This window comes from Aptenodytes forsteri, unplaced genomic scaffold (assembly GCF_000699145.1).
Source record: "Aptenodytes forsteri isolate BGI_AS27 unplaced genomic scaffold, ASM69914v1 Scaffold236, whole genome shotgun sequence".
Classification (NCBI taxonomy): Eukaryota; Metazoa; Chordata; class Aves; order Sphenisciformes; family Spheniscidae; genus Aptenodytes; species Aptenodytes forsteri.
This window is the reverse complement of record NW_008794456.1, coordinates 1,526,014-1,552,124: the sequence shown is the minus strand read 5'-3', so window position 1 is coordinate 1,552,124 and position 26,111 is coordinate 1,526,014. Positions and strand designations below refer to the sequence as shown.

The following is a 26,111-nucleotide window of genomic DNA, read 5'->3' as shown; positions in this document are numbered from 1 at the left end:
ACCTAGATTTCTGTTTCTCCTTCTGTGATTGTAGTGTATTTTTATCACATTCTCCATACACCAGCCTCCTTCCTGCCTTTTCTTTTGATTGCTCTCGTTTTACTGCTTTTCCGAACACTGAGCAGTAATTGTTATTTTTTTTTTCCTAAACAATTGAGTGGATTCCTGTGATTAGGCTTTATTTTCTGATATCTGGCTGCTGTTCATGATGGTGGTGTACGAAGCGCAATTAATACCAGCTGGTTTTCCTAAGCAAGGCAAACAAAGCAGAGAGTAGTAAAAAGACTTGAGAAAGACCAAGCATATTTTAAATGTGGGGTTTTTTCCCCCCCAGATATTCTAGCGCCAAGAGCTATACTGATCAGAGGGCTTGTAATTATACAGAAGCCCTTTCCAGCAGACACACACACACGCACACTCTTGCTCTCTGCTAATTTTGTCACGCTTTTAAAAGGTTAAAAAAGCTATGTAATCAAACCCAATTTTACTGTTAATAACTGTTTTATGCATATTTTATAAGTAGGTTTCTTAGTTTCAGATCCAGACTTGATCTGCCACTGTATTGCTGATCCCTTTTGCATCTGATTCAGCTCTTCAGCACTATGGCCTTAGACTGTAACTTTGGTTTGAGGTCAGAAGTGATTCTTGTGGTTGCAATTAGATGCCTGCAAATTAAACCAGATCCAGACAAGGGCTGTGAGCAGACGCTCTCTGGTTTCTGGGTTGCCACTGGTGCTGACACCAGCAGACTGGGGACCGGTGGTGTTAGCTCAGGGGTTGCCTCACCTGGAGCCCGCGGTGGTGTTGTCGGCTTTCTCCATACGCCCTCCTTGAAGCATTTCACAGCAGTGGTGTTATTGCCGTTGGTTTCCGTAGTCTTTGGATCAGAGCTTTATACATCAGGTTTTTAATTTCCACGATCACGGCTTCAGGTTCTGCCAAGACTGGCTCCAAATCTTCCTCCTTGTGATACTGAAGACTCCGTGCAGACTCTCCAGGAGGTTTCTCTCTTCTGCCAGTATCATTTGGCCACGTATCTGACGTCTCCCAGTGAGCAGTGTATTGTCGCTCAGTTTGGTGCCCAGGTCATTAGCTCGTTGTCCATCTGTTGTCCACTCCACGTACCCTGGAGGTGCCGCGTGCATCGGTACTGCTGGCACTGTCCTCCCCTATTGACAGGATGGGCTCTAATTAGACCGCAGCAAGCCTGGCGGGCATACAGAGTGTGTTTTACATATATAGGTGTATGTAACTTAACCAGGGAATGTCTATCGTGACTGCCTAAGCACGATGGCACTGAGCTTCCCCCTTGTGATAGGGGTTCGATTCTCCTCCAATGAAGGGGGAAGCAAAAACACGTGTGTGAGATCAGGCGCCTCTTAAGTGGAGGGGCGGTGGGGTTTTCTGCAATTAATAAAGTAGCCAGGCTCCCTCCTTCCCCTTTCAAATATACCGGGGTTTGTAACTTCTCAGAAGGTTTTTATTAAGTGCAAGTTTGGGATTTATGGTCTTGTCAGTACAGAGGCAAATAAATATGTTGTTCTCACTTAGCAACCTGAGCTAAATTCTGACAAAAGTAGGTGTTTTGTCTTCTTTTGTATAAAAGATAGAGATGCAATGTCATGTAGCCATGACTGCCAGCCGGGCTGTATATTTTGTAGTGATCTATACACTTAAAATGTACCTGCCCAGGACTGGAATGTTTCCTTTCAGCTTACCTTCTGGGTAACCTTGGGTTAAAAAAATCAGGCAATTAATGCCATTAATAACTTTGGTGCTGTCAGCTGCTAGTGACTCACCTTGGAGTCGCTGCTGGTCGCGATGTACAGGAGGGTGTTTAAAGCATCTCTTCACAGGCAGATCCAGGTCTTTTCATTTTAAAAGTGCCTCCTTGCTTCCTGACCCTAAATCCTGACTCCGGATGAGCCAGCGGAGGTAGGGAACCAGTGCCAGTGTGGTTTAGTGATGCTCTGGCTTACTGTATGGTGTGCACCTGGTGCTTTCACAAACTGTGAAAGTATATGGAGTTAAACCTGAATATGTATAAACCCAAACTAGGCTAAAACTGGAGAGAAACAAGACAGTTTTAATGACCTAATCGGGTTTGCTGAGGTATCCCATGACACTTTTTTTACTTGGAAAAATGCAAGGGAAAAAATCATTCCTGCTAGTATAGAGTTTTGTATAAATCAGTTTTAGGACCCCTGACACTCTTGATCTTGGTTTGTGGGTTCGGACACGTTTTCATCCAGCGAACTGCTGCAGCAGTTGGAGGTGTTGCCTCCCTTCAGCTGCTTGTCACCCCTCTTGCGCCTACAGTGGCTGTGCAGAAATGGAGCGCGCGAGTGCTTCTTGGCTTTGGGCAAAGAAAAAGATGGCTTAGGTGAGTCTGTGGTTGCAACCAGCAGAGCCAAGGTGGAGGTTAGTCCCTCCAGCTGCTCCTGCCTACCTGCCCACTGAAGGCTAGTGCCTCCACGGGCCCATAACAGGAGTTCAAAGAAGAAACCAACAACAATCTGCTGAAGTTAAACGCAACTAGGTCACTTGGACAGGAGCGAAGGGCAGAGCTCTCGCTATGGAATAGCATATGTGCTGCGGTAGCCTCCGGCACGCTGTATGGGAGCCCCTGCAGATCTTTGGGGGGCTCCTGGGAAGAAGTTAGGCTTCGCTCTCAGCTCTGTTGCACGGTTGGGAAACAGAGACAGAAGCTACGTGACTTGGTGTGGGGATTGATGTAGGAAGCTCTTCAGAGCAGAAACTCAAACCTAGATGCTCCAGGACTCAAATTCCTGCTCTCGCAGCAGGAAATCACTCCTCTCTGAGGCACGTGTCTTAGTAAGTCATCCTGAGGCCACTTTCTTCTGTACAGAAGCCTTGGTGATGTTATTTCCAAGAAAATACAGCTTTTTAGGGATGCGTATAGTCACTGTAGGGTTTCTGTAGAGCTTCTGAATTCTTGAAACACTGTAATTTGTCTTTGAGATTTTTGGTTGTATTCCCACAGGGTTCATAGATTATAATTCGTGCAGGAATCTCAGTCACAGTCGGAACTGGTCGAGCACAGAGGTTACAGAAAAATTGTAACTCCTAAATTTTAATACAGCTTTTTAGGGATGCGTATAGTCACTGTAGGGTTTCTGTAGAGCTTCTGAATTCTTGAAACACTGTAATTTGTCTTTGAGATTTTTGGTTGTATTCCCACAGGGTTCATAGATTATAATTCGTGCAGGAATCTCAGTCACAGTCGGAACTGGTCGAGCACAGAGGTTACAGAAAAATTGTAACTCCTAAATTTTATATTTAGCTGTATCAGGGAAAAAAAAAGTTGTGTAGGAGTCTAATCAGCAAAGCCCAGTGTGGTTGAGAGATGAAATTGTAACTCCTAAATTTTATATTTAGCTGTATCAGGGAAAAAAAAAAGTTGTGTAGGAGTCTAATCAGCAAAGCCCAGTGTGGGTTTGAGAGATGAGGTTGAAGCAGAGGCTGCTTCTGGACAAATGGACATTGCAAAAATGATATTTTTAAACAAGCTGTATTCCCCCCCCCAAAAAAAAAAAAAAAGTTAGCATTTTGCAAAATCAAAATGTGCTTTGTCTTGAAAACATCCCTTACAACCCAAGACATTCTCATGACCACATAGGATTTCAGCAGAAAGATCTTATTTTTCTTCTCCTAAGGAAGCTGAGAGGTGAAGACTGTTCAAGCCCAAGATTGTCGCTGCAAAATAATATTAGCATTGTAATGGTTGTGTCACAGCCAGCTTTGGCAATACCTGCCCTTGCAGCCCTGACTCCCACAGCTCAGCGAACTGTATCGCTGATACCATTTACAAGGGATATGTTTGCTCCGATATGCAAGTTTAAAAATCTGATGCTGGGGAGTGAGAATAATAAAAAGTTACATTTACAGCTCTGTCCTTTAAAATAAAGCCAGGCAGTGCTTGAGGGTGTCTAACCAAATCTAAAAGGAGAATCTAAGAACTTTAATTAGACGAATTAGAGTTGGACTGGCTCATTACACTTATAAAATTCATGAGCAATAAAAAAATAGGATCTTGATTCCCTCCCCCGGCCATGTTCAGGAAGGACAGGAGCTTGTTGGACTAAGTTTTCAGTCTTGACTACGTGCGACGCGGGGCAGGGAGAGCATCCTTGCACGCAGCGCTCCGGGGCAGCAATCCTGCTCCTTTCCATGCTGTCGGTGCCACCGGCCATGGGTCGTTCCTCCTTCCCCGCTCCCATTGCACGCTTAGCTCGCACACACACACACACACAGACGCAATTTTTCACTCTCCTCTCTAGGTGGAGGCGCCCCTGTGGATTTTTCTAATCCCAGCAACTTCTTCCTGATAATTGTTTGTGAGCCGTGTGGAGCGGCTGCATTGACAGCCTGCGAATTTGGTGTGATGCCCGTAATCAGCTTGTGAGATGGCGCGGGAGGCCACCCACTGCCCTCCGGACTGTCCGCCGCTTAGGGCAGTGAAGAAACACTTAGAAGCCGGAGGAAGTCTGTGCAAAGTAGGGCCAGGGATGGGAGGGGATGGAGCACCTCCTCGGAGGTGAACCGTTGTGGGGAGCCAGGAGCAGGAGGAAAATCACAGTAGATTGGAGGAGCTGGTGGTAAACTTCTGTTTGCTGCTTGAAGTTTTTAAATGAAGCAGTGCCCGGCTCTCAAATCTGGATACCCGTGCGCAAAAGCTCCCGTTCCTGCACCTCCTATTCTCTAATGATTCACAGATACCAAGTCCAGATACCAGAAGACGCCAGAAGAGAGTGGTATGATCACTCAGACTGGAAACCCAGCCCAGCGATTCCTCCATCGAGCCCGTAAATCGTTGGAGCTGTAGCAGCCATTTCCCAAAGGCACAGCCTCGAGCCCTTGGTGTAGTGGAGGCGAAGACATGGTATGCTCTGGGGAGGCACCCAGTGCCCGTCACCCTGCTTCTGGGCTCAGGAGTACATGGCAACCGCCGGGTCCTCGCCGACTGCCGCCTTCCAAACGCCTTGTGCTTCTCTGCAGCGTTTTCTCTCTTTTCACTGGTGTGTCTTTGTTTCCAGCAAATTTCTTCTCATCTGTGCCCTTTCCTTCTGCCCCAGTCCAGCCCCACAGTGCCCAGGTGTGGTGTTGCCTCTGTACAGGATCCAGATGCATGGAAAACTCGATGTTGAAACAACAACCTCTCGTCTTGGGCATGGGCCCCCGCCGTCCTCCTTTCTCCATCATCTGCCAAATCAAGTTTGTCTCATTAGCAGCATTAATCCCCTCTTTTCCTGCTCATACCTCTCCTGCAATCTTGCTTCTTTCTCAAGACTACACCATTTTCTTCCATTGAAGCATCCAACTGTGGATCATCCCTTCTGCAGTCATCTTAGGTGTGACTCAGGTTTCCTCCTTTCCTTACTCTTGCTCCTCTCTAACTTCCTTCTCCACTCGGATTATTATTGCTTTCCCTTCCCTCATAGTCCTCCATTCTGTTCTCCTTGACTTGGTAAAGCTCCAGTTGGTAAACAGCCCAGTTTTCCATCTCTGCCTCCATCTTCACCTCTCAGCCCTAATGAATTATTTTTTTTCCTTCCTTCTCCTAATGCTCTTTTCTTCAGTTTGGCTGTATGGGACTCATCAGATCCAATTAGTATTCTAATTCAGCAATCTGGTGATTTGAGGGCTGAAGGATAAGCTTCTTTGGAGCCAGTCCCTCCTTCCAAGTTGACTTTCTAGGTCACCTGGAGCAGCCAGCTCCACCTGCAGTGGTCAGGGTTGCCTCAATGCTGCTGGAACCTGGGAAAGTTGAATCCCTTAAATCAGTGGAGATCTCACCAACGCAGCTGATGAAGTCTAGAGAGCTGCTCAGCGATGTTTAGGGGGCGTCATCTACCAACCGATGTCAACCTTGCTCACTGGACTCCTAATATTCCTTTATTTTATAAAAATTCCCTCTCAAAGTTAAGTGAAATAACTTCTTGAACTGCTGATGTATTTACTGCTCTAGAACTGGCTTAAGAGGTGTAGGGTTAGACCTTTATCAAATGGCTTGGTCGTTGCCAACTTCAGGCATTCAAAAGCCATCTCGCAGGTTTAAAAAATCTTAATAGTCATAAAGGAAGAAAAAAAATAAAGCAGGGATTTTTTAAAAAATTCCTGTGCCTTTTAAAATTCATGTCTTGGTGGACATGAGGTCAGAACTTTTTGAGACAAGAAGGAAAAGAAAACAAAGCAGAAATCTTGGTTTATTGTTACACAGTCACTCTGTGACCGTGTCTGATGGTACGTCTTCAAGTATGGCATCACTGCAAACTCTGTCCTTCTGCTGAGGTAACGTTGTTGATGCTGAAAACAAAACTGGTAGCAAAATAAATAATAGCAGGAATTTTCAGCACTTGAAGAAGAGGGAGGGAGGAAGGGCAGAGTGCTGCCGGAGGCATAGTAGAGCCCTGAGTAAGGTTGCTCTCTCGTTGACAGTGTTTGGCCCCGGTTTCGTGTTGCGGGGTGTTAACAGCGGTCGTGGTGTAATGTATCCCCCGTGCTCAGCTTCCCCTGGCTTGTCGGGATGCTCTGTCAGCCAGACTGAGGAAGTGCTCTGGAGAAAGAAACCTCAAAAAACCAGGCAATTTGAAAAAGCTGGATTTGTCCCCTAGTCTGGGTCACAGTGCAGGAATATCCCAAACCAGTACTGCACCAAGACGAGTACTGCACTGAAACCGGTACTGCAAATCCATGCCCAGAGCTCCCAGCTGCAAGGAGGAGCACTTGTCTTGCCTGAGTTGAGATATCTCCATCTGAGCCGCATCCCTGGACTCCTTTGATAGTCAGCAGGGATGAATGGGCACTGTTGGGGACATTTTGCGTGATGTCTTGGGAGGAGACTAAAAACCCTTAAAAAGGCTCGTTTCTCTGGGCTGGGCTGCAAAGGGAGCCCATAGGATGAGAGCAAGCAGCTTCAAGTTGTGCCAGGGAAGGTTTAGATTGGATATTAGGAAAAATTTCTTCACCGAAAGGGCTGTCAAGCACTGGAACAGGCTGCCCAGGGAAGTGGTGGAGTCACCATCCCTGGAGGTGTTTAAAAGACGTGTAGATGTGGTGCTGAGGGACATGGTTTGGTGGTGGACTTGGCAGTGTTAGGTTTATGGTGGGACTCGATGATCTTAAGGGTCTTTTCCAACCTAAATGATTCTATGATTCTACCACGTTTGGTGTGATGAATCCCACCTGACTCTCTGTTACGTGTTTGTACAGCACCAGTGTTGTAGATCCCAGATCTGTGACTCAGGCTGTAGGCAGGGTGATGATAATAATAATATTCCTGTGGTTGTTTTCTTAGTCATGAATTTGCCTCGACAGTCAGTGTTCTTTGGCCAGCTCCTAGGAATCAAACTCATTAAGCTCTCCTTGTTGATGGCCCTTTTGCTTACGGTGGTCTGAGATTGAGGAGTACCTGCTCGTTGTCGGATACTCTCCTTGACCTGTTTACCTTCATCCCACTTCGTGACCTGCGGGAAAGAGTTCACAGATTGGCTAAAGCAATTTCAAAACTGTAAAAAACAAACCCTCATTAGTTTCCTAAATCTGGTCCTCATGTTGGGAATTTGGGAGATTGGATTTAAATCTATAGCAACATTTAATTTCATATTCACAGCGGGGTGGTTGCTGTAAGTGGAGGAGCGAGTTCATCTGCAGCACCAAATTGAATCTGAAAGTAAAATGCTTTTATTACCACTAGCCTCACAGCGGTGTCTCTCCCAGACTCATCTTTTCTGTTTCAAAAGCTGCTGCTCTTCCACTTCACGGTCAAATCCTTCCATCAAACCTACAAGCAGAGGCTGCAAACCCAACAAAATTTGTCATGTACACAGATGAACTGCATCCAGGCTATAAATACCCGAATCCATGGGGCAGTACCAGCAAAGCCGGGCTTAAGACTGTTTTACTTTTACTCTTAAAGCCACACGTTTTAGACTGCTTTACAGTTTCTGGAAGCATTCAGATTTTGCAAATATGCATCCCAGCACTTGGAAAACGTAAAAAAAAAAATAAATCATTCAGTCATTTCTGAGGGAGAAGAAGATTAAGACAAAACCCTCATTCTTGCCCAGACTAAGAAGAACCGCTGTGGTTCTCTCGGGCTCAGTGCTAGAGTCGCGGTGGCCAAGGAGAGGAGGAAGGGTTCCTGCTTGGGGTCTTGGTGAAAGCCTCGTGGGGCTCTGGAAACGCTCCACGGGTTTTGAAAACCAGCACTCTACTTATGCAGGGCTTACCCAGCAGTTGTGCTTCTCAACATCTTCCCCTCAGCCTCCAAAAAAGCGAGATGCGCTGCGGATGCATGTATAATGTAGCAGCTTGCAAAATATGTTCTCCCATGCTTTTCTTTTCTTTTCTTTTCTTTCTTTCTTTCTTTTTTTTTTTTTAAAAAGACCCCAAATCACTATTTGCTGGCAGGTTTTTGGCTTTGGCTGAATTTTTTTTTTTTTAAATTTTGCTGCGTTTTTGGCTGAAAACTTTTTGGCCAGGCGTTGCTAAAGACTTCCATTTTCGGCCTAAAATTCGCGGTTTGGGGCTGTTGGGTTTTGTTTGCGCATCTGGGGTTTTTTTGGATGAAAAAGAGAAAATATGGAAGGGGAGAGTAATCTGAAGACAGAAGTCATTCCCTGCAAATAGGTTTGTTTAATTAATAACCCCAGTTCTGCTTGAAACAAATTTTGATGGAAATTCTCTGACTATCACTACTATCCAACCACGCTGAGGCTGACGAGGCAGCAACTCTCCTCCGTGCTGTTTATATTAACATATGCAATGACTTAGATCCCTGCAAAACTGCAGAGAGCTCTGCATTATTCAAGTGTTGGAGGAGGCAACAGAAAAATGATCCACGGTTATAATAAACTGCCTGCTATTTCTTGTTTCTATTAATAGCTCCTTTATAGCCCAAATGTTTGCAGTGGAGTGGGGTGATGTAGTTTGCACAGACCCCTGGGGGAGGAATGACTTATGTTGGGCCAACCACCACCACTGATATTTGGCTTTTTCCTAGCCGGGTGATGACTCCCAGCCCTACTGATTTTGTGCTGGGTGGGGAAAATGCCAGTGAACTGGGTAAAAATGCAGATCCAGAAGGACCGAACGACGTTGCAGTGGTTTCTAGCTTGTCTTTTGGCTGGAAAGGGTTTAAACCCAATGGTTGGGTTCAGCCCAATGGTTGGGTTCAGCCCTTCATTTAAACCCAACGGTCGGGTTCAACCCAATGGTTGGGTTCAACCCTTCGTTGAATAAAGGGTTGAACCCAACACAGCTAAACCCTGCCTGGGGGAGGGGGGGGTTAGTTCTCAAACGCTTCTGCATGGGGAGAGACCCCAGTCTGTCCCCTTGAAGAGCTCTGCTGCTGTCTGCAAGCTGTGGCATCTGCCCTGCTCCTTGTAGCTAAATGTTTCTGCTTCTCTGTTTTGTTTTTTTTTCTATTGAAAGGTGGGCCTTAATGTTCTGATTCAGAGAGCAAACAAGTTTACCCCTGCCACTCGTCTCTTGATCCAGAGGTTTGTGCCATTCCCTGCTGTCGGTAAGAAATAACACCTTTTCTCTATATTCAAAGTGATGGCTGTAAACCTACCCGTGGCTGAAAGCCACTGGCATGGACACCTAACTCCTGCCTTCCTGCTTTACGCCGTTGCTGCCGTGTCCCCTCGGCGGTGGGTCCCTGAGTCAGTGCAGACAGTGACGGGATGATGCAAAGCTGCTGGCGGAGGCAGCTCACGAGGCTTTATCAAGCTGCACTTTCCACTCTCAAGCAGTTTAAAAAATAATCGGTGTTGACTGGTCCTCGACCGTCCAAATTCAAGAGCATTTAATTCGCAAGACCTGGTTTGAATCATGTCAAATCAAATCTTCAAATAAGCGGTAGCGTTAGGGTTTTTTTGCAATAAAAATGCAATGAAATGCTCCTCCTCTGAATGTACAGATTTCTAAGAGCCACCGATTAAAAAAAGACCGAAGTGTGTGAAGAATTAAGGCTGCTGCTGGCTTGCTGGAGCACAAAATAAACCCTTCTGCAGTTTATCAGCTAACTGCTCGGTGTTTGAGGGAAGGGACATGCTGGACTCAGCCTTTGCTGAAGCCCGTGGTTACAGCGTTCAGCAAACGATGAGTTATTTTAGCTCTGAAGAAATCGCCAGTGGCGTAAGGGTAATTTTTTATATACGCTTGTTTATTTATAAAGGCCCCAGGTTATTGGTTGCCCTGTCTGTAGAGCAGGGGGTAACAGGGATTGTGGTCTGTAGGTTGCACTCAGTCTTTTTTCTGAGCACTTTGCTTCTATATAGGGAATCTGTGGACGTTGTTATTGTTTTCCTGGAACTTTCCTGGAATATACTTTTAGAGGGTTTCAGCTTTCTTTTGATTTTTATAACCAGGAGGGCACTAGAGGTGAGCGCAAGACCCAGGAGGCAGCTCCGAGCCTGGGTTTGAGTCAGAGATTCACGCGGGAAGTCTTTGCTGCCGGGTTGATCTATTTTCTTACCAAAGTGTGAGGAGAAAGAGGTTATGCTTGTGTTGGCATTGATTGAGGACCCATAATTAAGTCGTTTAGCCCATAATTAATTCTTTAGTTCTTGTTTTATTTGTGTACTGTCATGCTTCGTTATGTGCCAGGACATTAGAAATCCTCCCACTAATGGCTGTTTTGTGGTTTTGAAAGCTGCAAGTTATTGGTTTGCAGACCTGGACAAACTGTTTAATTAAGATGTGTCTTCCTGTTGCTTTTGAACCGCCAGCTCCCAGCAAAAGGGCAGAATTTCACCTTTTCTATGTGAAAAGCCAGATGCTGGTGTAAAGCTTTTGCTCCACTACCATTAAGCAGTTTTCCCCTGGCCCTTCTTCACCTCCCTCTCCCACTGACCTCTGCTGAGCTGTGCTGGTTGACAGCAGCTGGAAAACTGGAGGTATGCATCAAAGCTTTATGGTCTCTCATCCCAAGGGATCATGAGAGATGGAGACTTGGGGTAGCGCAGCTACGGCTCAGGTGAAAGACAGCCGGAGTCCCAGCAGGGATGTCAATAAACAGCCTTGTAAAGCCTTGGGAAGCTGGGGCAGGCCCTGGGAAAACTGGTCTATGAGTCTTGCTGCCCTCAGACGTGCTCCACATGTTGTGTCTGTCTTCTCTGGGTCATGTAACGGTTGTCTTTGCCCAATAAACTAAACCATATCCGCAGAAGTGCTGCCTGTAGGGCGTATTTAACATAGTGGTTCCTCCTTGAAATCCACTTTCACCGTGGGACCCCAAGATAAGTGCAGGGCATGAGGATGTATCTGCAGGGGCCTCCAGACCTCACTTGTGACAACACAGACTGTGGCCAGTCATGAATGTACCCAAGTAGCTGGTGCAGGCTCCGATTGCTCTGATCCCCACGTCGTGGCCGGTGGCACTGGAGCAGGGTGCCAGGAGGTCAGACCGTGCCCTCACCCTCCGCCAGAGGTAATTTGTAGTAGCTGAAAATCACAGGCTGTCTGAAAAATCCTCCTCAGCCCCGGGGGATGGATCCAGCAAACCATCCTGGGTGGAAGAACTCATGGAAATGGCCAAGGCTCTGCATACCCAGTGGCTGGTTTGATGCAAGAGGGGTTCGTGCTTGATGTTGGCCGCCCCGGAGCAATGTCTGGGCGGTGAAGTTGTGCTCCATGAAGGTTTTCAGTGCAGGAGAAGGGAAGGAGTGTGTTCGTGCTGTGTTCTGGAGAGCTGCAATTCCTGAATTTGAAGAAGAAGGGGCTTGACCCTTTCTTGGAGATGTAGGTGGTGAAGGACATCAATGCCCGGGGTTATTGTGAAGGATCCAATTTACCCACTTCTTCCCAAGCACTGGGTGTGGATAGCTGTCACGAAGGTAAGGGGTGTCGCTGGTGATGGTGTGCTTTATACTAGAGATGTATGTGGCTAAAAAAACCCACAGAAAACCCCCCAAAACCCCAAAGGTGGCATCCCAAACCTGATCCAAAGGAAGTTAAAGCTGGTAGAAAGATACCCGTTGGAGGGAAGGGAGGTGAGGAGGAGGAAGGATTTCTTCTCCTTGGGCTTTTTTTTTTGTGGGTGGGTTTTTTTGTGTTTGTTTTGTGGGGTTAACAATTTAACACATTGTTAAATGTGTTTAGGTGGTGCACAAGGGCATATTTAGCATGTGGAGAGCACCCTGGTTTAGAAAGGACATTTATACATGTGTAGAAGTAGGGTAGTGGGTTGCTTTTGTATCTGAACTCAGTTTCCAATATGTCACTAAGTGTTTTCACAGAAGTAGTTTCCAGGCTATATTATCAAGTTTTTTTTTCCAAATTCTGAAAATCACATTGTCTACATATATATTTATTTATTTATCATTCCCCCTGTATTTGAGACTTCCATAAAATCCAAGTTCACCCATAATTAGCAGCTTTTTCTGCTTTCTCAGTGTTTTACTGAAACAGAACGGGAGCAACTAAGACAGTTGCTTGTCTCAGACAAACGGTCTGGAATCAGGGTTTGAATCTGGGACCTGATCAGTGAAGCCCTAATAGGATCCAGAGACTTGGAGAAGCATCTAACTGTGGTGGGAGCTTCATGTCTGGACACCCCATCATGAGTCTCGCAAGAGCCTTGTGCCGGTGCATCCTGGCTTGGCCAGAGCATCTCTGCTGGTGTGTTTTTATATGTTCAGTCTTGACTGAAAGCTAGAAGGATGGGGCATGTGAGTGTTAAAAAAGAAAAAAAAAGAGGAGCTAAACTTGCTTTAAATGAAATGCCTGTTTTCTTTTTTGTCTTGGATTAGGGAGCTGAAGGGTTGGTAACGCAGATATTTTGATAGATGGGAAGAGTGGTCCGGTAGTTTGAATATTAAAGAGAGAGACAGAGTGTGCGTGTGTGTATGTTCCTCTTATTCTCGAGTGTAAGGAGCATTTGTCACCACAAATCATCCTTGATTGCAGAGAGCTGCATTCGTATAGGGCTCACCCACCCACCACCCTCAAAAAATTAGACATTTGTTATATGACATGAATTGAGATTAATTAGCGAATATTAACCCATCAAGCAGTACAGAAACACATTTTTGGAAGCAGTGGTACTTGCAGCAACAGTGGGTTTGTTTTAGTTCTGGTTGGAAAGTTTGCAACAAAAGGGGGGGGGGTGTTTTTTGCTGGAAAATGCCATTTTATCAAAACCAAAACTTTTATAGGAATTAGCAGCTTTTCTTTGGAAAAATTTAAGAAGTGCCTGGGCCCTGGAGAGGAGCTGCATCTGGGAAGGACGTTCCTCAGCCCCAACTCTAACACGTTACTTGAGGAGCAGAATTTGGGGTTACCTCGAGAAGGCTACAAAAGCCACAGGCTGGGCGAGGCGGGGGTATCAGAAAGGGTCCCAGAGCTGCCTCTGCCTCCGCTGCGAATGCAGGGCTGATATTTGGGAAATGTGAATGTTGGGAGCCAGAGTCCTCCAAAGCACTGCTGGTTTGTGTCGCAGTTTGGAAAAATACTGTTAAAGCAAACAAGCAGGTCTCTAATAGAAAATAAGTCCACAGAGCCATTTTTCCTCTAATACCTGTGAAATAAGGGCAAATAGTCAGCAGGACCCCTGCTAATGAGATATTTGTCCATGGAAACAGCCCAACCTTGTCTTATTTGATTAAAAAAAAATAATTCTGTCCTCTTTAAGAGCTCAGATCTAAGCTGTCCTTCGTAGCTCAGTGAAATCCCTTGCAGTGTATTTCCATCATACCTGCTAAAATCCATTATTTAAGAAGAGTTTGTCTGCTGGCTTCGTAAGGGGAGTTAAAACCAGCTCTGGGATGTACCGTCAGAGGAGGCAGCTGTCAATCAGCAGTGCCTGGTTGGCCAAGACCAACTGGTAGCCCGGTGCAAGGACACATTTGACTTAGTAGATCAAAATGTCGGGCGAAGAATTGCTATGAGAGTTGAGAGCATGTCCGAACACCAACAACGGGAAATACTGGTATTTCTTTGCGTCAATACGTTTCTGATTGTGGCAGCAGATCCTTTTGCAAGTAAAAGAAAATTATCTTGATTATTATTCTCCTCTTAAGAATCACATCTTTGTCTTGGTATAAGAGTGGCTCCTTGACTTGCAGAAACTTCTTGGCAGATTGATGCAAGCAAAGCTGAAGGGCTGTCACGGCGAACAGAAGCCTGCCATTTGGTATTGACCAGGGCTGCGTTGCTAATCATCATGCTTTTCTCATCCTCAGCTAGTGCCAATATCTGCAATGTTGTCCTGATGAGGCACACAGAGCTGGAAGAAGGAATTGATGTTTTGGACAATAACGGAAACATTGTCGGGTCTTCCAGAATTGCTGCAAAACACGTATGTACCTGTGATGTTCCTGGCGAACACTCGGGTGAGCTTGTACACAGCTGGCCTTCAGGCTCAACGAATCCCACAGCCGTAGGAATCGATGCCTTGAAAGAGCTAGGAATAGATGAGCTTTACCCATCGTGCAGGAAGAACGAAGCGGCAAAACTTAATGCCTGCTTTGTACCCACGCATGCAGTTGCGTAGCCACAAAACTGAGTGTGCTGGTGGACACAGGCTCGTGTCACGCAGGCAGATTCGGTGGCTGACCTTGATGGTTTGGAAGGGCGCAGACTGACATCAGGAAGATCCTGTACTGCTCTGATACATTCACAGCCTTAGGATTTCTTTGTGGAAACTTGTAAGCAGTTCATGTTGAATACGAAGCAAAGATAACTTACACCTTTTTCTAAATGAGGAAGACTTCATTTTCGAGCTGAGTAGCTTTTTAACCCTTGCCATGTCAAAACTGCATTAACGATTGCCAACCAAAGCTTTGTGAGGGTAGCCAGATGTTTTTATCCTCATCCTAACACCTGGTTTGTTTTCCCCCATAACCTTCCACTCTCTGCCATCTGCCTGCAATTATTCCCTTTTCTTCCCTTCTTACATAGTTTTGTCTTCTGAGCATCATCTGATTGTCTGAGGCATGTTGTTTCCAAGTGGGCTTTAATCTGAAATGTAAAGCATGTACCAAAGCACACGCCCAGGCAGAGGAGTTAATAATATAATGCTTGGCATTTCTCTCGCTCCTTCTGTCCAAGGCTCTTAAGGCACTTCATAGACAGCAATTAATGTACAGATTTACAGTCCTCGGCAAGAAATGGGAGATCTCTAATATCTCTCCATATTGTTGTTTAACAGGGAGATTAAAACAATCTGTTGAAGGGCTCAGAGATACTTATTTGAGCCAGTTTTCCTCACTCACATTAACTGGCTTCAGGACCCAGCTTCCCCTTTCCATCCTAATGGTCGAGGGGAAGACAGACAACACAGAAAATAAATATTAAAAGTGAAGGTATTGTAAGTGTGATTTAGGTGGAGTTTAAACATCAAATTTGGAACTTCTGAGAACTTCTGCTCAGCTGCCATCTAATCCCGATGCTTCTTCCTGAATAGCTTAGTACTGGGTTTTGTCGTGTAAAATTTGGTAGATCCTTTGTGTAGCACATCTGCACCTCTCTGACCTTCTCCCATTTGGAAGGAGTGAGTGCTCCCAAGCCTGTCTGTATGCATAAGTTTCAGCATTTCCATCCAAAATCTGTGGTATCCTCTGCCTAGGTCTGCCGAAGCCCCACGGGTGGTCACAGTGTTTGGAGTATCCCAGGTGGGTGCTGGCAAAGGTGGTTGGAAGAGGTAAATGAAGACACAGTGATGCTTAACCACCTTGCTAGAGCGCCCATGATCTTCTCTAGGTCTCATTTCAGGGTAATTTAAATGTATCATGCTGCCAAGCTGTTCTGTTTGCTGCTTTCTGGTGAATCTTGCCAGGGAGAAAGCACCGGCAGAGGGACAACCATAGCTCCGCAGTTGGGTGTCTTCCTGAGAGAGGAGAGCCCTGTGTGTTACGATGCTTTGCAATAAACCACCAGTGATTAAAAAAACAGAAACAAGTCTTGGAAGCAGGTGATAAGGTACCGTGTTCCGCCAGCACATAATTGGAATTGAAATTCAGTTAAAGGAGGAAGGGTTGAAGCTGCTGCTCAGCCCGTACTGAGATATTTCACCTTACCGCATCCTCCCGGCAGCTGTTTTGCCTCTCTTTCTTCCCCCAGGCAGCACTAACGTGTTTGTGTAGGAGTGTGACGAGATGTTTGAACACTTTTGGTCACATAAAGTGAAATCAGGGAAGCTATTAGGTGTCTCTGTTTATTCTGCTGGATTTGTGACCAAGTATGGGCTCCAGCCCGCCGTTTGTAGCAACAGAGCAAAAATGGGTTGTATACAAAGAGCTGATAGCGAAGTTGAAAGTGTGTGTTGATACATTCATTCACATACGCAACACAAGAAAGGCCAGCCAAACCATTTCTGTGCCCACGCGTTGATTGCTCAGCGCAGGTACATCCTGAGATTTGTTTTAAATGTCCTGGGTTTGTTTGTTTGTTTTTCCCTTTCAGGCACTGCTAGAAACGGCCCTGACTAGAGTGGTCCTGCCAATGCCTATACTGGTTCTACCTCCAATTATTATGTCCATACTGGAAAAGTAAGTGTTGGGTAATACGAAGGGGGGGCTTTTCAAGGGGAGGGGAGAAAAGATCCTCAGCAGGTGTTATTCATTGATATTTCTTAGCATTGGTCCATCAAAGACTTTTTTTGCTTATTAAAATTTTCATGTTCCATCATTTTTGACCATTGTTGTAGGCTGTTAAAGTGTTGTATTGATGTGGTTATTTTAAATCATCTTTCTGAGACCCCAGCAGTTTGAATAACAATTCTGTAAGGTCAACGTGAGCCAAAACTCTGAATTCAGTGAAGTGTCCGTAAGTTTTCAGTCCTCCGCTTAGCACACATTAGAGCTGCCACATGGGGTCAGACTGAAGGTCTAGGCTTGTGTTCAGCCAGCGATAGGGAGTGTAGGGACTTGCTGACCACGCGCCGCGTCCAGACCACCTTGGCCACTGTTGGACTTGCTTATGCCCTGTTTGAACTCACTTGTACTTTTGTTCGATATCGTGGTGTGGCTTGGTGGCTGTGGCTAAGGCCCAGAAGAATATACGCTTCACATACTCTGCAGAAATTTGCTTTCCATCACTGTTTAAGCCAGAATCTCTCCTGGCAGATGTCTCCGTGGAGCAACAGTGCTAGGAGGGTGGGCAGGAAAGGGCAGGGTTGTTATTTCATGTCCACTTATCTCCTGTCAGAGTTCTTAATACCAAAAAAACCCAAACTGCCCTGTCCATTGGCCATTCTCCCACCTTGCTTTCCAACACCTCCGCTTTTTCTCCTGCCCAGAGATGCTGTGAGCCTCTTTGGAGCCGTTGGGTACCTGTGGCTCCTTAGGACACCCATCAGCGGCTCGTTGGGTGTGAATAATCCGTGGGGTAGGGATCACCTTGCCAGCCTCTGGAGACTGATTAGTGCATTGAAAGATGGGGGTGCTAAAGGGCTTGCTACCTTTGTCCAGACAGCCAAGCTGGAAGCACTCTTTAAACAAATCTGTTGATAATGGCCGCTCTAAAGCACTCCACTGACAAAGTAAATAGTAATTAGTGCAATTAGGGATTGACCCATAACTTCGGTTAGCCTTGTTTACCCTTGTAGAAACACCCCTGGGCAATTTTCTCTCCTTAAGGGAAGGGTCGGGGCTGCTTCTGTAAATTTGGAGACTGATTTTGAACATCTAAATTTAAAAACATAGATACAGTCTGGTACCTCTCTAGCACCTAGAGGCTCTCACCAAGATCGGTTCCTCCCATGGCCTGGGTGTGGGGAAAAACAGGGCAACAAACTCTGTTTTGGGAACTCTAAAGTAAGTTCTTTCAGCCCTTTTTGGCCAAAATACACTGTTTTCTTGTCTTTTTCAAAGGGGCTGTGGTGGTTCCCTGCAGCAGGGCACAGTCTTGGTAACACTTGCTGCAAGCCACTCTTTGGAGACGTCTGCTGGAGACACGCAAGGACAAGGGGTAGATTCCAGTCCCCCTAATTTTGTGCAAAGCATTTGATTTTCACTTCATGCTCCTCCTTGACAGAAGCTCTGCAGCCTCTTTCCTGCTTCAAGACCCTGTGTCACCCACACGGTCCCCCAGCCCATGATCTACCTGCAGGAGAGGTGCTCAGGAGTGACCATGTCTTACTCTGGAGTACCTTACTCTGGAGTACCGTACTCTGGAGTACCTTACTCAGGGCTTGCTCAAAATCGTGTGTAAGAAGAACAGGGATTGTCACTTATCTTTGTACCCCAGCATCTTGGCAGCTTCCCTGCTTCAAATTCAGATGCGTGATTCTAGCCTTTATAATCCCATCAAAGCTGCTTTGCTGTTGTCAGTCGAGAGGACTTCTGTTTTCATCTGTCCACATGCCAGACACTTCAGAAATGCCACCGATTTGTGGATGTTCTTACCACAGAGCTCTTTCTTTTCGCCTTTCTGTCACAGTGAGGCTTTGCACCGAAGGGGCTGCGTGTGTTACCCCTGGCTTAACACGGGCACTGGTTCCAGTCTAACCATACCTTGGTGATTAGCTCATCCAGGAAGGATCACCCTAGAGGACAAACTATTTTATCCATATAATTCAGAGGTTCTTTGCTATTCTGGTTATCAACAGGAACAGTCAAAAATCTTTATGTGCAAAAATTCAAAGTTTCTAGAAATCTGGTCTGTAAATGATTGTCGTCACTGAGGACCACCATGGGTCTTGCTAAACATCCAGAAGCTCAAAGAAAACTAACAGTAAAATTTGCTTCGCACTTGGAGGCATCATAACTTCTTGTGCTGATATAATGAGTTTTACTAAATGCACTTGTGCTCTGTGCAAGACTTACCGAAACTAATTTTATCTGTCAAGCAAATGTAGGAATACAGGAGGTTGTCTTCAAAAAGTCGTCATTTTAACTGATAGAAAGACTTAATTCAGGTTTACAAGAGAATACTTTCCTCTCCACCACCCCCAAATGAAACTCTGTAGATATAAAAATACCTGAGCACTGATTTTTGGCTGCCTAAATTCTACTTAGAGCTTTGTGCCTACTGTTTCATTTTCCATCAAATATCTTTGAATTCCTGGAGGCCCGTGAGTGAGAAACAGCAGGGATAGGGAGGGGGGTGCGGTTTGGCCAGGCAGGTAGAGGTGGTATCCCTGTAGGACATGGAAGCATCCACCTGACATGGAGAGCATCCCTTTCCATAGCCGAGGGATTCGCAGTCCAGGTGACGACTCACAGATCTTTTAAAGTGGTTATTGAAGGACACGGTCAAAGGTGCAACCTCATTTTGGAAAAAAACCTCGGAGCATTTGGTGAAAAGTTTAACTTTTTTAATTTAGTAGAATTTTAGTTAGACTAGGGCGTTTTTAATGAGAGTCATATCAAGGCATGCATTATCAATTTATTTATAGAAATCCTTACAGTGTCTATAAATGAGAAAGATGAGAGTGACGGCTTATTATTTGGAGGCTGGAGATCTGGAATCAGAAGTCGCAATCTGGATCCTCTACTAAGTCATTTGCATTTGGGGTTGTGGCGAAGGAGGAGAGCGATTCTCCTGCCTTGCGTTTAAGTCCAGGTGGAAGTGGGTGACAGTGCTGCAGTTGGGTGGGAGTTGCACCACCCCAGGAGCAAGCTACGTGCTCCCGGCAGCGGTTTTCAGATTCATGGAAAACTCGCTCCCTCGTTTTCGTCTCGGTATTCGAAAAGTTTATTTTAAGTGGCCAGTTCCTGGTCGTCGTCTTTCCACTTGGATCCAGGTCTTTCCTCTCTCTCAGCCATCTCTCCATCTGCATGTTTTAACTCCCCCAGCTGCCTCTCTCATCTCTTGTGCCATTTTTTTCAGCTCTCTTGGCTTCTCTCGTCTCTTTGCCTGCTGTGTATTTTAACTCCCAGGGCCGCCTTCTCTGCTCTCCAAGTAATTCAATGTTACCTCCCACTGCTGAGCTCCACAGCGCGCCATTCTTTCCCCATGTTTCATGCATTTCCTGCTGCTTGGACGCTCTGTTGAAGCAGCTAACATATAGAATCAATGTTTATTTTGAGACTGCATATGCCATGCGGGGAACACGGTGTCAGTTATTTTGTGCAGATGTATTCTCATTTAAGTTTTATAAATAATGTCCACGTTGGCAACTTTAATACGGAAAAATATTGGTTTCACATTGTCCATGAGACAAAGACGACTCATCTATGGGATGTAGTTGACTTTGGAGCAGACAATGGAAACTTCATTAGTACCTCCATGTCACAGAGATGAGGGGACAACTATGTCCACTGCATGAAGTTGGACTTCTCATCCCTCAGACATTTCCAGGATTCAGATGCTTCTGTGAATCTTTTTGTCTGGTAGTTATGATGAAATTTGCGAAATGGTGCAGGTTTCTCCCAGCCATCATCCAAGACTTCTCCAGTAGTCTTTGTCCGGCTTCCAACTCCTTGCAGAGTTGAAGCCAATCGTGCAGCTGGTCTATGTGTAGACCGTCCAGGTCTGTGTGTAAGTGCAACCTCAGGTTCTCCTGTAGGCTGAGCTCTGTGGCGGGAGAGCCCAAATCCAGTGGTACTTGGTTCATGTGGTCTGGGCAAGTGGTGGACAAGCAGACCACAGCTCAGTCCACCAGCAATGTGTGCTGTGGACACTTTGAGCTGATAGCTGGCAGTGGAGACTGAAGAATGTGAGCTCTTCTTATCTCCTTATCCTAAAGCCTCTTCTCTGCCTCACAGTACAAGCAACCTCAGAGGGTCTGAAGCACAGCAGAAGGTCTGAGGATGGTCTCCAAGAGCTCACGTATGTCAGGCTAGACAAGAGGAAGCCCTACAGCTGACTGTGCAGTGTTTATGAAGGAGAGAGAAAGCTGGAACTGTTGGCAATGGGCAAGAGCCGAGAGAGAAGCAGGGAGCAGAATAGTTGTGTCCATGAAAGAAGAGTGTTTCTACTTTCTTCATCTCCACACCATCCTGATCTTGTGGCAGAGTTGCCACAGCATGTCAGCATCCTCACGCAGCAGTCGTCAGGGCAGTTTTCCTGTAAAGGTCATAAAATTAGGAGGCTCCCAAGATGGATCAACTTTATAGAGCTGCTCTGGCTTAGCTAAGTCATTCTAACCATGAAAAATGGATTCTCTTGATGGATAGCGAGTGCTCAGACCATGGTTTTTTTGGTGCTGGAAGGGAGTTTTCTTCAGCTTAAATCATGTTTTTCACTGCAGAAATGTGTGTGAGATAGGAGGCCCTCCTGGACCTTGTGTTCGTGGCCTTTTGCTGGAGATATTCTCCTTCTGACAGAGTGTGCGGAACGTTTCCTACAAGTGCTTTTCCTCCTCTGAAGTGCAAAGTCTCTCCGTCCAGCTAAACCCTCGCTGAAGTTTGTTTAAACTAAACAGCTGCCAGCAGTGACACCTTAAACTGCTGTGGCTGTTTCCAGAGTAAACATTGAAACTGCTCCTTTAATTATGTCAATCAAGCACAAAAATCCCCCAACCTCACTCTGTTTGCATCTGCTGTGTCCTCTGGAGGGGGCACTGGGGCTATAACCAAGCGCAGGAGATGCTCCTTGGCGAGGACAGCGGTCGCCTGGCTGGACAGGACAGCAGACAGAGCTACTGGTCGCTAGAAGAGCTCAGGATTCCCCAGATGACCCAAAATGAGTGAGAAAAGCTCAGAAACACCCTCTGCAGACAGCAGAGAGACCTGACGGGCTCTCTGAAGCAGAGTCGTGGTACGGTGCCGGCTCTGGGAGGTTCTCAGCAGAACTGGGATCTGGGGTAGGACAACCACCCCGAAGTTTGTTTGCACATCAGGGGGGTGTTTTGAACCCCGGGCTCTGAGGAGCCTGGGATGCCTGGGGATACCCAGAGCTTCAGCCTCCAGCACTTTTCTTACCCCACTGGCATCCTCAGTGTCTTGCGATGTATGTATTAGCTTTGAACCTGTTTATACCAAACACTACAGAAACCCCACAGAATCTGTCAGCTGGGAGACTTTGGTTAACTCCTGTCATATTTAGTTTAGCATCTGACACCTCCTTCTAGACAAATACAGCTCTGGTTCACTGAACCTGATAACTCCTTTTTAGTACAGCAACTGACTTCCATATGGAATAAATTACAGCACCTCTTGAAAAACGCCAGAGGCAGCTGCCAAATTATGCAAAATTTAAACCACTAATGAACAATGTGATGAAAGTTGAATGAAGGTGTATTTACAAGATCTACAACACACTGTCTCTGCGGAGCAGATGTACTGTCTGTACAAGTATGCGTGTGTCTGTGCATATACCTACGTACATGCACACTCATGCATATTGAAATGTTATCCGTAAGGTCTTGCTGGTTTAGGTATATCCGTTAACAGTAGGTGCTACCTAGGATCGGTAAGCCAGAAGCTCCCCAGCGTGTTACTGCTTTTTTAATATCTGCTAGGCAAGTCTTATGAAGGCAAATTGCAGAACGAATAGGCATTAGGGGGTTTTGAAGGCGGGTAAAGAAAATAATCTTTAAAAAAAAAAGAAGAAAAAAAGAGAGAGGACGAGGGAAGTATTGCAAAAATGCATGTTCTTTGCCGTCCAAAGGTCGATGTCTAAACATGGATCATTTATACTAGCGAGGCAGACCATTGGTGCCAAAAATTTGGCTTCTAAAATTGGGAACGATACATACATATTATTGTCTTCCTACAGATTTCCAATGTGAGACCTTCTCTTGGTGCAAACTTTTCAATCCCATGTTGTCTAATCTGAGCCTGAAGCCAGTCCTGTCCTGTGTACATGGTGACAGTCTGTAAAACTACTGTTCTCGTATGAAAATAGCTTCAAGTACTTCTGCAGAATTACTGGTAGGGTAAGATGATACTTGCTCTTGTGAATATAGCGGTCTGCTTCAGAAGATGCCAATGGCAAAGTTGGGCTGTCAGGGGGATCTAAAGGTCCACGCCTCCACTTCCCTGACCAAACCCCTTGGCAGAGCACACAGGGCAGCGTCGTAAACTAATTCACTCTTCAACAAATGGATATTAATAGTATTTATTTTTAATCTGCTATAATACTCTGCAATTAAACCCTTTGGAAACATCTAATCATTCACTTCCGATGGGGGGCTAATGGGTGAAAAGAGGGTTTTTTGATTGCATTTGACAGCTAACAAAATGCAGCATGCAATATTTAACTTAATACTCTTCTGAGATCTGTGTCGAGAGCAAAGATCCGAGGGACAGAAGAAAAGTGGACCTCTCGACTAATTATGAGTCATTTATTCTGAACTACACAAATTTTAGAATCTGAATCCCAATTAAGACATTACACTACATGTGTTAATTAGTCCCCTCTCCTTTTTAAATCAAGCCATAACTCTTCTTAATTAGGAGGTTAGCCGTTGTAATTTGAACTGGCCTGAGTTTGAAGCACTCCTGGAAATCACACCTGGGGGCTGTACCGGGGATCATTTTAAATTGGTTGAGTTTTTACTTGGGTGATTATAAGGTCCCCAACAGGGCAGTAATTAAAGAGGGTGTAGCTTCCAAATTAAGATATCAGGGGTGGTATAAGCAGTGATGTCTTGGTTCTAAACTGTACTCCAGGGAGGCTTGAAGGATGCTGGTCATATGATTTTCTCAGCGAGGGCTCTCATGGATCACAACAGCTTAAGCAGGAGAATAAATCGGTTCCAGGAGTTGCCCCTCTGCATCCCGGGGACTAGTTATCACAGCTTATTGATGGCAATTCTTGAACGTTGCACTTGTTAAAGAGCGTGGAGCAAGGTAACCTGCTTTCCTGACTCGGACAAAATCCTTGTGGACTTCTGCAGGAGTCTTTTAGGTTAGATCGTGCGCTATGCAAAACAAAGTAGCTAAATATTGCAGAACAGAAGCTTGGCTTTCACAGCACAAATTGATAGGATCAACTCCCGTCTCGATAGCTTATTAGTGAGGAGCTGAGATATCGGAGGAGTTAAGGCTCTGGATCTTGTTTTCCTTCCCCACTTCCCCCAAACCTTCTCAAGATGAAGACAGCTTTCAGCAAGCATTGCTAGCAAAGGGCAAAGATTCTGAATGTTCAGACACACAGACAACGTACAGCAGGGTAACAAGTTCCCACACATCAGCTGCTCCGTTATAATTCATCAGGTGCGTGTTTGTAGCCTGCAGTAAACGTGGAGTAGACGGGGGTTGAGGTAATCTGTTATCTTGCATTGGCTGCAGGCACGGGCTGCATGGGGAGATGTGCCTGCAAAATCACTGGGGTGTGTGTGCCAAAGCAGGCTAGCGGCGTGCCCTGATGTGGGAAGGGTTGCTTGTCTTGTTTTTGGTGGGCACCTCGTCAATGGTGCGCAATAGATTAGAAATGCTTCTTAAAACCCCAGTGATGATGATGTTTAGCGGTTAGTGTAATCTGATTGTACCTTCCCTGACCAAAAGGGAGCTCCTGTGTTATCACCCCAGTGGAAAGGCATTAACCGGCAGATCTTTGCCCATGTTTGATGGCAGGACACCATGAGGCATTGGCGTCCTCAAGGTCAGGATGGACAGAGGAGAGATGCACGTTGGGACTAAGACCATAGCTGATGACCCAGCAGCGAATCTGCTGACTCTACATTGCTAATATACACTGAATATTCAAACAAAACTCACTATTAAGTCGCTGGTTTATATTCCCAGTTGTTTCAGATTGGTAGAAAAAAGTTGAATGACAGGTGTCCTTTCGGTGTAAATAGCTCCAGAACAAACCCCTCAAGAATTACATTTTTTCCCCTTAACGTTTGTACACTGTCTGAGGTCCTGTATCCTGGGATATACTTAACATGCTACCTTCTACCAGCTAAATGTTGTCCCTGTCATTCGGTGTTAATTACATCAGAAGGGTCACTTAATGGGTCGTTATCAGAATCTGACCTTGCAGGTATCTTAAAGTGTTTGCTGTTAACAAGCCTTGAACTCATAAATATCCTCTGGGGACAGCAAGTGTTAAAACATCCTTATCACCCACTCTGCAGATGTTTGATTTTTGACAAATTAAGGTATTGTCAAGTTTACTACTTTACTACCCCATTAACAAAGTCGCGTGCCTTTTTCAGTACCACCGCGTGATAGGGCCAACAAAGTTCACAATATCTCTCAAGAACCTAATTTCCTTCTGCTCACTCAACAGTCTCCAAAGCCTTAATGCAGGTGACACCTGCGTGCGGCCAGATCGCCTCGTGTGCCGTTTACTCCGGTGTGAGATGATTTGAAATGGGGGAAGCGTGTGTGAAGTGAGCCTATTTTAATTTAGGAGAAGCGAGCACTTGGTTGGCGTGGGCTGTGTAACCCCAGCAGATGCAAAAGCACAGTGTGCAGGACTCGGGATCTTTTGTGGGTGAACTTGTTGATGACCTACTAAGAAGGAAACTAGACCAGTTAGGGAGAGGGAGACCAGTAGGTCTGGGTGAACACCAGTGTCCGTTCTGATGATGGCGTGCACTCACCTGGTCTATGAAATGGTCTAACGAAGCCTTTCCTTTCCAGAACATCACTCCTGAGGTCCCGTCCCCGGATGATTCTCCCAGTCCAAAGCCTTGTGTGCCTCGCTGCCTTTGGCCTGGCCCTCCCCTTGGCCATCAGTCTCTTCCCGCAGATGTCCGAGGTCAGTACATGTCTGGTCACTGCAGTGGGATCTCTCAGAGGGGCTTACCAATGCCACTGCTTGTTTTGCCTTCCTGGATAATAGTCTCATTCCTACGGGGCCTCCTCCATTTTTGGGTGAAGTCGGTTGCTGTCTTCTTCACTTGAACAAGTGCGGATTCACTGGGCAGGTGATGGTTACGTTAGTCTCTCCTGTTAGCGCATGCTGGCGTAGATTAATATCACACAGCTTTTCTGTGCTTTTAACCAGTGTTTGGATCATGTGGTGGGATGTGCGAAGGCCAAGTGCAAGGTCCTGCACCTGGGTCGGGGCAACCCCCGGTATCAATACAGGCTGGGGGATGGAGGGATGGAGAGCAGCCCTGCCGAGAAGGACTTGGGGGTACTGGTGGATGAAAAGCTGGACATGAGCCGGCAATGTGCGCTCGCAGCCCAGAAGGCCAATCGTATCCTGGGCTGCATCCAAAGCAGCGTGGCCAGCAGGGCGAGGGAGGGGATTCTGCCCCTCTGCTCTGCTCTGGTGAGACCCCACCTGGAGTACTG

General features: G+C 46.0%; 1 protein-coding gene across 1 annotated transcript in view; it reads left to right on the top strand.

Moving 5' to 3' along the window:
* The window catches only part of SFXN5 (sideroflexin 5), a 92,961-nt gene that overhangs the window by 44,535 nt on the left and 22,315 nt on the right, over positions 1-26,111 (top strand). The window contains exons 9-12 of the mRNA XM_019474968.1: positions 9,457-9,547; positions 14,211-14,326; positions 16,432-16,517; positions 25,452-25,569. Coding sequence (XP_019330513.1) covers positions 9,457-9,547; positions 14,211-14,326; positions 16,432-16,517; positions 25,452-25,569 — 411 coding nt within the window. The remainder of the gene's footprint in view (positions 1-9,456; positions 9,548-14,210; positions 14,327-16,431; positions 16,518-25,451; positions 25,570-26,111) is intronic.